This window comes from Chenopodium quinoa, unplaced genomic scaffold (genome assembly GCF_001683475.1).
Source record: "Chenopodium quinoa cultivar QQ74 unplaced genomic scaffold, ASM168347v1, whole genome shotgun sequence".
NCBI lineage: Eukaryota > Viridiplantae > Streptophyta > Magnoliopsida > Caryophyllales > Amaranthaceae > Chenopodium > Chenopodium quinoa.
The window spans coordinates 206,703-217,349 of record NW_018744052.1 but is presented as its reverse complement, the minus strand read 5'-3'; the positions used below and the strand labels follow the sequence as shown (position 1 = coordinate 217,349).

Below are 10,647 nucleotides of genomic sequence, written 5' to 3'. Positions count from 1 at the left end.
TGTAAGCTCTGCTTTTTAGGTGGTTTTGCGGACTGGTGCTGGGGTTAAATCGGCAAGAAACGGGGAAGGTGAGGGAGGGGTTGGCAGGGATAGTGAAGGGGGAGGGGAATTGGTGACCAGAGTCGGGAAGGGGAAGGGAGAGGGAGATCATGGCCGGATTTGGGTGGATTCTGGTGGCAGGGGCTTCCGGGATCTGGGTTTGGGGTTTTTTTTTATTTTTTCTGTTTTTTTTTTATATATTTTTAAATTTTTTTTTTACCAATCATAGGCTGACACGTGTCTTGTAACTTGTAATAATAAGTTAGATGACTGGTTGGGACCATTTAAAGCGGAAGAGATATAAAGGTCGGATTATTAAAAAATAATCGATAGGTGGGATTATTTTGGGCGGATGAGGCAAAGGTTGAATTATTCCGGGCAATTTTTCCTATTTATAAAAGGAAAGTTTTTTTGATTAATTAATTTAATTAAGTTGAGGTTTAATTTAAGGAAGTTTAATTTAGGAAAGTTTTATTAGGGATGGGATTAGGAAAATTTAAAAGAGGAAAGTTAGGGAAAAGGGGTATAAATATCGAACATATGAGGTAAATCAAACTTTGCCTAGAGTGGAGAAAATCGAAAGTAAACTTTTCTCTCCTTCCTCCTTATTTTTCCTTTCTTTTTCTTTCTCCTTTTTCCCCTTCCCTTTTCTTTTTTTCGGCTGCTCTTCCCCCTCCACCACTGTCAGCCGCCGCAGCAGGCAGCCACCGGTGCTGGCAGTTAGTGTGTGGTGGCTGCCACTGCCCCATTCCCCCTTTTCTCATGTATATAAAAAAGCAAAAAAAATAAAAATTGAATCTTTATTACTTAAAACTAATTTATTTCTAAATCTAATTGTTGATTTTGAATTTTGGGATTTGATTTTGATGGTGATTATAAGTATTATGTTAATAAATTTTTAGATTATGTTTTTAATTAAAAAGCCCCAATTTTTGAAACCCTAGGTTCTTGATTTGTAAATTATTGAAGGGTTATGTTGTATAATGCTTTAGATCTTTGATTAAAGTGTTTTAAGGCTTATTTACAACAAGTTTTAATTGAAATATAGTGCTGGAATTTTTGGTAGAACACTTAAAATCAAGTTTCTTTAAGGAATTTTAATTACCCATTAATTGGGACTAAATTATGATGTTTTAAATATAATTTCAGCATGTTTTAATTAAATTATGAAGGGTTTTATAGTAGTTTATATTGCTGGAAATTTGTGTAAAGTGGATTTTACTACTCTTCTATAATTTTAAATTGTAGGAGACTTTGAAGTCAGTGATTTTTACTAGTCGTGGCAATTCTAAGATCGTATACAAGGTACGTTCGCGTACTTAGTATAATTATGTTGATAAAATAACATGTTAAATGTGTTTGGTTGATTACAAGTAGTATCATGCTAGGTCTGGATTGGAAATTATTATTTATATGTTATTGGTGATTGGATTGTGAAGCATGATTTATTTTGCGATGGATTACTGATTGGAAAATAATAGTTGGAATATTATTTATGAACCACATATTTATTTATGGCATGTTAGAGAGCAAGTTTAATTAAACTAAATGTTTAATTTGGTTTGGAATATTAAAAAGGAATTTTATTATGGTTCATATAATTTTTATTGATGCTATAAGCATGAGGAAAGAGCTATATGAGTGTCTATGTATACGAGAAATAAATTGTATGTTGGTGCCTTAGTGCACTTAAGGTGTTTTTAACACCGAGGGATAGGATTTGTGGCGCTTTATGCGCTTAAGGTGTCATTGGCACCGAGGTAGAATTAAAAAGGATTCAACATTAAATATTATGTGGTCACTAATTATTCAAGAATTAAATTGATATATTTGATTGATTGAATAATTATTTTTGATTGAATGATTATGGTTTGAGAGTCATCACCAAGTTTAATAATCTGTAAATAACGTAAAGTGAAAGAGATTACGCACCAAAACTCTTGGAACGTATATACCTTGAGTATGAACATATGGGGGGAGTTATGGGGTTTTATATTTAACCATAACTTCTACGGGATTTGACGAGGGGAAAACTAGGTCGTTATCTAATCTTCCCTCGGTCAAAATAATTTATAAACACTTAACAAACCTAAATACGAGTATAGAGGCAAGTCAAGGGTCAAACCAAAGGAACGGTGATGTTCAAATGCTTTCGATTTGGGTGCCTAAGCTAGGTCGAAGACGAAGGTAAGAGATAATACTAACAACTAACAAAACAAATAACCAAGGAAATAAAACACTAGGAACGGGGATCAACAAGTAATCATGTCAACTACAACTACTTGGGAAGATCATGCCAATCAAAGGTTGTGAAGACTAATGATAAGAGCTATCAATTGGAATCAAAGAGCTATCTCCTAATTGTTAAGCTAGGGTTCATGATAAGCCTTCTTATCATGGGTTGAGAGAAGCATTTTAGGGTGTGTTTTGATGCTTTATATGTACTTTTGTTAGCTTTTGTGAGTTTTGGGCTGTGATCTCACTTATGTGCAAAAGGCGGGATTTATGAGTATAAGTGAGTGAGTGAGCTCGGGAACCAATGAAGAGTTATGTAAGAAGGATGGACCTTGGCTCGTGATTTGAGAGTTGTGATGGAGCATGGAAGAGCAAGGAAGAAAGCTTGAGGAAAAGGTGAAGCAAAGCAAGAAGAAGAAGCAAGGAAAGAAGGCGAAAACAGCAGGAACCGCTGCCAGGGCCGCTGGCAGCTGGCCAGAGCCGCTGGCAGCGGGTATACCAGAGTGAGGGGCTGCCAGAGCAGCTGCCAGCGGGTCCAGAGCAGCTGGCAGCGGCTCTGGCAGAAATTCGGGCTGTTTTGGTTAATTTTCAGCAATTTGGCTTTGTTTTGGCTCGTGTTTTGGATATTATTTTATTATTATTATTGTGTTATGTTATTAAAATATAGAAACATATAAATAGCTTAGTTTTAATTAAGTTTGAAGTAAGAGAGAAAAGGAGAATTAAGTTTTGAGAAAAAAAAGCTTTCTAGGGTTTTCTTGGAATTTTCAGAATTCTTTGTTTTGGAATTAGAATCCATGGAAGCTTAATCTTCCGGATTCTTGGTTAAAGATTGAAGCTTTTAGCTACGAATTGTGAGATCTTTCTTCTCTTAATATCTATTGAATATATATTGTTCCTTGAATTAATTTCATGATTTGCTTTAATCAATTGCTAGGTTAGAATTATTGGATTCGCTTGCATCTAATTAATCTTTCCAAAGTAGCAACTTTAGGTTATTGATGCATGCTTTTGGTTGATAACTTGAAGAGGGAATAATATTATTGAAGAAATTAGACCGCTTGTGTTAATTTATTCAATCCTTGTTGATTTCTCCGTTTATTTTCTTCTTGTGGATAATTTAGAGCGCTTGTCTTGAATTGTGCATTGGAAAGGGTTAGAAAGGAGCGCTTTGCTATTTCTAACTATTTATGAGAATTTAGAATCTAGGAATTCTACAACAAGGTGTTCAATAGAGCTTGATTGAGGAGACTTCTATGATCAATTTGTATGTTCATTAGTGGATTTCGCATAACCAAGACCGTTCTTCTCATTGATTACCTATTCATTACGTTCGTTGTTCTTACTTAGTTCATTTATCATCATTGCTCGTGAAAACCCCCCTTGTTACTTAGGTTACTACCGTCCTAGAGTATTTCCACTTAGGTTTCCAGTTATTAGTCCCTTTTTCCCTGTGGATTCGAACTCGACTTCCCTAACTACGTTTATTTGCAGTTAGCTTAGTTGTGATATTTTTGGTTGCATACGACTGAGGCACACCAAATTTTGGCGCCGTTGCCGGGGACTTAGGCGTTACCGTTTAATTGTTTATCTTAGTAGAATTTATTTTAGGATTGTTCTTAGCTATTTTTTCTTTGTTTGTTCGCTAGGGTATGATAAGTACCCGTTCTGCTAACAAAGAAGTTTTGCAGTTTGATCCAGAAATTGAAAGAAATATTTCCAGGTTGCGAAGAGAGGCAAGAACAAACCCCAGTGAATCAACATACATCTTCAACATTCAAGAAGAGGAAGTGATGGCAGAAAATCGAACACTGAGAGAGCTAACAGCTCCTAACTTGAACCAACAGCCGTTGTGCATCGCATATCAGCAGTTGGAGGAAGGTGCTAATGTTGAGATCAAATCTGGTCTAATTCATCTATTGCCGGCATTCCATGGCATGAAGGGTGAAGATCCAAATAAACATCTGGCAGAATTTCATGTGGTATGTACTAGCATGAAACCGATTGGGATGACTGATGAGCAAATTCAGTTGAGAGCATTTCCTTTTTCTCTCAAAGATGCAGCGAAGGATTGGTTTTACTATCTTCCCCCAGGGAGCATAACAAATTGGGCAGGTTTGAAGAAGTGTTTCTTAGAGAAGTATTACCCAGCCACTATTTCTGCAAGCCTTAAGAAAGCTATCAGCAATGTGGATCAGAAGGAAGATGAGTCCTTGTATGAGTATTGGGAGAGATTCAAGAGATTGTGTGCTAGTTGTCCGTACCATGGGTATTCCGATCAAGACCTCATCCTATACTTCTATGGAGGTCTAACAGATGATGATTTGAGGATGGTGAATGCAGCAAGTGGTGGAGGGCTAGTGAATAAGACTCCAGGAGATGCAACTAGGCTGATTGCAGAGCTAGCAGAGAATTCTAGGCAGTTCAGTCAGAGAACTCCCACGCGCCGGGTGAATGCAGCAAATTCAAATACAACTGAGTTAGAGAGTCAAGTAGCTGATTTGACTTCTATGATGCGTGAGTTCATGGTGAACTCAAGGAATCCACAGCAACTGAATGCTTGTGGTTTATGCACCTCCATGGGACATCCCACTGATGCATGTCCTCAATTACAAGAGGAGCAGAATGAGCAGGCCAATGCAATGGGTTTCCAAGGGCAAGGTCCTCAGAGAAGATATGATCCATATTCAAATACATACAATCCAGGATGGAGGGATCATCCAAATTTGAGATATGGGAATTCCCAGGGGAACCAACAACAACAGCAAAATGCTCAAGGCCAGCAGCAATATCAGCAATATAGGGCACCATTAGCCAAACCTCAAGGCCAAAGCTCAAATTCGAGTAATATGTCAACTGAAGAAATGATTAGATCACTAACTTCTAATGTTTCTACTATGCAGCAAAACATGGTGCAATTCCAGCAAGAAACCAAATCCAGTATTCAGAATTTGGAAAGTCAAGTGAGCCAAATTTCAAGTGCAGTGAGCCGACTTGAAGCTAAGGACTCTGGAAAGCTTCCATCTCAAACGGAGCTGAATCCTAAGCAACAGGTCAATGCAATAACATTGAGAAATGGCAAAGAGTTGCAAGAAACTGCAGTTGCAACTAAGAGGGCTAAAGACTTGATTGGAACTGAAGAGCAAGAAGTAGAACATGAAGCTGTGGCGAATCCACCAACTTTTCCCTCTTATGAACCCACACCACCTTTCCCTGAAGCCTTGCAAGATACTCGAAGGTATGAGAAAGACAAGGATATTTATGAGACTTTTAGCAAATGTGAGGTAAATATTCCCCTCTTGAATGTGATTAAACGTATTCCTCGTTTTGCTAAGTTTATGAAAGAACTGTGTACTATCAAGAGAAAGCATAGGTTGGGAGGAAAAGAGAAGGTAAAGGTGAGTGCTCATGTTTCTGCGGTTTTCCAAAAGAAAATCCCAGAAAAATGTGGTGATCCTGGTATGTTTATTGTTCCTGTTACAATAGGAGACACCACATTGCACCGAGCTATGTTGGACCTAGGTGCATCAATCAATGTCATTCCCTACTCCCTGTTTAAATCTTTAAAACTTGGACCTTTACATGGAACTGGGGTAGTGATTCAGTTAGCGGATAGGTCTAATGTGTATCCTAAGGGGGTGGTGGAAGATGTGTTGGTTAAGGTTGATGGTTTGATTTTTCCTGCTGACTTTTATGTGCTTGACATGGAACATGACAAACAAGCAGTCCCCATCTTGTTAGGAAGACCTTTCTTGAAGACTGCTAAAACAAAAATCGATGTGTCTACCGGTTCCTTGACTATGGAGGTTGATGGGAAAGCAATTGGGTATAACATTTATGATTCCATAAAGTATCCTGTCAACACTCATTCTTTATGTTCTCTTAATGTTGTCGATCCAATGGTGCATGATGTTCCTAACAATGATCGTGGGGATGAGTTCCTCACACCTATAACTAATGTTGTATCTGGTGATTGCTTGGATTTCTCTATGCCTACTAATGTGCAGGTGAAGGTGGGGGAATTGAATGAACATTCCAAGCTTCCACCTATACCACCAGGTTCAACAATCGGCCCGTCTGCAATTCCGAGCAAGAAATTGTCCCATTTAGACCACAAAGCAAAGAATAGGTTGTGGCATGACAAGATAATTTCTAGGAAGAAGGTTAAAGTCGGTGAAAAAGTACTCCTATATCAATCCCGACTTAGATTATTTCCGGGAAAACTTCGGTCCCGTTGGGAGGGCCCTTTTCAAGTGGTGAATGTATATCCGCATGGAGCAGTTGAAATTCAAAGCCTCGAGACCGATAAGATTTTCAAAGTCAATGGCCAAAGGCTCAAACCCTACTTCGAGGGTTTCAAAACCGAGAACGTGGAGTGCATCGATCTCTACGAGCCATCAATGGAGTAGCGAAGTGGGATGAGCCGCGTCGAGCCAACGACGTAAAACAAAGGCGCTAATCGGGAGGCAACCCGATCGAAACCTTTTCCCCATTTCTTTTCGTAGTTTGTTTTTTATTTTTTTTATTTTTTTTTTTTGGTGATGTGAAGTGTTTCTTTTTATTGTTTTTGTGTAGGGGAGGCCTCGGGAGCGATTGTTACGCGCGAAAAGCAGCAAAACCAGCTAAAAAAACAGACAAAGGGGAGCAAGTGCTGCTGCAACCGCTGGCAGCTGCTCTGCAGCCGCTACCAGCGGCCCTCCCAGCACCCCAGAACCCCTCTGTCCGCCTTAGCCGCTGGCAGCTGCTCCCAAGCCGCTGCCAGCGGGCCCCCCCTCTACGTTTTGTTAATTTCAAAAAAAAAAAAAATAAAAAAAAATAATAAAAAAAAATCACCAAAATCTGCCAGAGCCGCTGGCAGCGGGCCTCAAGCCGCTACCAGCGGCTCCTACAGCTCTCCCCGATTTTTTTTTCCCCTTATTTCCCCCAATTTCCATCTTCTTCCTTCATTATCCCCCAATTCACATCAACCCTAAGCATTTTCTCCTCCTTCTCTCTACTCTTTCACTCCCACACTCCAATTCCACATCTACCCTAGCAATTCTCCTTCCCCAAATCCTTACCTTCCATCAATTCCCTTCACAAATACAACCTAGGTTTTCCATTTGCTCTTGATTCCAAGGGTGACATTGAGTGGTTGTGAGGTTGTGCAACGTGAACTTCTTGTAATTGAAGGTGAGGGTGAAGATTCAAGCATACAACTAAAGTCATGGGAAGGGATAACAAGAGGTCCAAGGCTTCATCTCCATCAAGACCCTCAAGGGGCAAGAAGCAAGGGGCTTCTTCAAGTCAAGGGGAGGCCCCTCCATTGCCTCAAGGGGATGGTTTCATGGGTGTTCGGTTGCATTCCAAGGAGAAGGGCGTATGGACTAAGCTTCAACAACCCCGACGAACGGTGCAATGCACCAAGTTCTTTGACTTAGAAGCTTTACAAGAGCTAGAGATGGAGGAAGTAGTGCGGCTCTTGCTAAGGAACGTGGGTCTCGAGAATTTCATGACCAAATGCGCTCCCACCTATGTCAGGTATACATATGAATTCCTTTCAACGCTTACTAAAGGACGTGAACAAATATCCTTTAATTTGAACAATAGGAATTATGTGATGTCTTATGATGATTTGCGTATGGCATTTGGTTGGGATGCACCCCCATTGGTGAACCGTTGGGGTGATCATAGCTCATACTCGTCCCGAGTATTTTGGAGGGCTATAACTGGTTGTGAGGTTGATCCTCACGGTGATCATAGCTTCAAAATCACCCACCCATGCCTTAGACTGGTGCATAGGTTTATATCGTCCACTATTCTATGCCAAGGGGAGGCCACTAAGGTCCCCAAAGTCACATTGTCGTATTTGTGGGCGATGACCCCTGAAGGTGTCGGTACGCCCAATTGGGTGGAGATTTTTGTTGATAGTTGTGTAAAGGTGAAGTCCAACTCCAGTGGCCATATTAGTATGGGTGGCATGGTCTCTTTGCTAGCCTGTTATTTGAATGTTCCACCCCCTGAGGATCTTGTGCCAGTAGACTCGACATACTTGACATATAACATCATGACTCTGGTCAAGATCGGTTTATTATCGCGTTCCCCCGTCGCCGGTAGTTATTTCTGGCGATACGGACCGCAGGGTTTGAACTATTTGAGACTTCCTCGTCCCGAGGGACGAGCATTACCTTTTGGCCCTACTGCTGCAGACTTTTTCCTTCCGCCCGACCCGGATGTTGCTCCTTATTTGGGAGATGCTGAAATCATAGTTGAGAACATGGGAGAGGAGAATCCCGATGTTCATATGGGCGGAGAGTTTGTTGATGAGGAAGGGGGTGAGGATGCTGCTGGAGTGCAGCACGATGATTGGCCTCGATGGAGGGCTGATGTGGATGATAGACTAGAGGAGGTGTGCGATGGGATGCACGAGCTGCTTGCATATCAAAGAAGCATGAGTCGGTTTTACACCACTCAGTATCCGCAGTATGAGCCTCCAACTGAGGCGTTCATGGATCATTTGGCATCCCGTGCTTTGCGTCGTTCCGAGAGGCGTGCTTCTCGGGGCGATGCCGGCTCTTCTGGCTCTGGAGGTCCCTCTCATTGAGATGGTAACGATTTTCTTCCTTTTCCCTTACTTTTGGTTTCATTGTAGTTGTTCTTGCATCGAGGACAATGCGTCATTCAAGTAGGGGGGGGAAGAAATTCTTGCATATATTCTTTGAATTTTGTATAGTTATCTTGATTTCATGTTTTGTATAACTATCTTAATTGTGGTTCAATGAAGCAAGCATGAAAAAAAAAACAGAAAAAAGTATGAAAAAAAAAAAAGAAAGAAAGAAAAAAGAAAAAGAAACCCGCTAAGTCGAAAACCTGAAAAGGCGACTTAGGCAAAAATGGGGGCCCGGTTAGGTTGAAAACCCGAAAGGGCGACCTAAGCAAAAAAGTGGCTAATGAGTGGGTGAGAAAGTGAGATTTGGAAAAAGATGAGAGGCTAGGATGAAAACCCGAAAGGGCTCCTAGGCAAAATGAGAGAAAAAAGAGAGAAATGTTCATGAATTTGATTTTTCAAGGAAATTTCGCATCTATTTGCCGGAGTCGGTGTCATAAGGGGTGGAGATATAAGGAGGTGTCGGGGTAGGTTTCATCTTGGTGATTTTGGGAGATAGTTGAGATTTTGGGGGAATTTGTTGATCATCTTAGGAATTTGAGAGCATGAGTTGTTTGTTTTCACTCTTGAATGTGGAAGTGTTTTTATGAGATTTTTGGTTAAGTTGAGTTTTTGTTTGCCCAATTTTATCAAAAATTTCATTTCTTTAGGCGGTTGAGAATATTCATACTCATGGCTATGCGTTTATCGTTCCAAGTTGATTTTGGGGATGAATTGATAAATAAGAAAAAAGGGAGATTCAAAGTGTGAAGTATGGGGGAGTGTGATTGTGATTGGTTGATAAGTACTAGGATGTTTTGTTGAGTTTGAGTGCATAGAGCTAGTTTGATTCCACCATCTTCTGTTTTGAACCTTAGTGAGGAGGATGTGTTTTATTCTCTAAGTTTACTCGAGGGCGAGTAAAGGTTCAAGCATGGGGGAATTTGATAAGCCTTCTTATCATGGGTTGAGAGAAGCATTTTAGGGTGTGTTTTGATGCTTTATATGTACTTTTGTTAGCTTTTGTGAGTTTTGGGCTGTGATCTCACTTATGTGCAAAAGGCGGGATTTATGAGTATAAGTGAGTGAGTGAGCTCGGGAACCAATGAAGAGTTATGTAAGAAGGATGGACCTTGGCTCGTGATTTGAGAGTTGTGATGGAGCATGGAAGAGCAAGGAAGAAAGCTTGAGGAAAAGGTGAAGCAAAGCAAGAAGAAGAAGCAAGGAAAGAAGGCGAAAACAGCAAGAACCGCTGCCAGGGCCGCTGGCAGCTGGCCAGAGCCGCTGGCAGCGGGTATACCAGAGTGAGGGGCTTCCAGAGCAGCTGCCAGCGGGTCCAGAGCAGCTGGCAGCGGCTCTGGCAGAAATTCGGGCTGTTTTGGTTAATTTTCAACAATTTGGCTTTGTTTTGGCTCGTGTTTTGGATATTATTTTATTATTATTATTGTGTTATGTTATTAAAATATAGAAACATATAAATAGCTTAGTTTTAATTAAGTTTGAAGTAAGAGAGAAAAGGAGAATTAAGTTTTGAGAAAAAAAAGCTTTCTAGGGTTTTCTTGGAATTTTCAGAATTCTTTGTTTTGGAATTAGAATCCATGGAAGCTTAATCTTCCGGATTCTTGGTTAAAGATTGAAGCTTTTAGCTACGAATTGTGAGATCTTTCTTCTCTTAATATCTATTGAATATATATTGTTCCTTGAATTAATTTCATGATTTGCTTTAATCAATTGCTAGGTTAGAATTA

At 40.2% G+C, this 10,647-nt stretch overlaps 1 protein-coding gene across 1 annotated transcript; it reads left to right on the top strand.

Moving 5' to 3' along the window:
* The first annotated feature begins 4,067 nt into the window (after positions 1–4,067).
* LOC110690618 lies at positions 4,068–6,900 on the top strand. Its single transcript, XM_021867468.1, has 4 exons — positions 4,068–4,218; positions 4,618–4,766; positions 5,223–6,455; positions 6,850–6,900. Exons 1-4 carry the CDS (start codon positions 4,068–4,070, stop codon positions 6,898–6,900), a joined length of 1,584 nt encoding a protein of 527 aa, XP_021723160.1.
* The last annotated feature ends 3,747 nt before the right edge of the window (positions 6,901–10,647 follow it).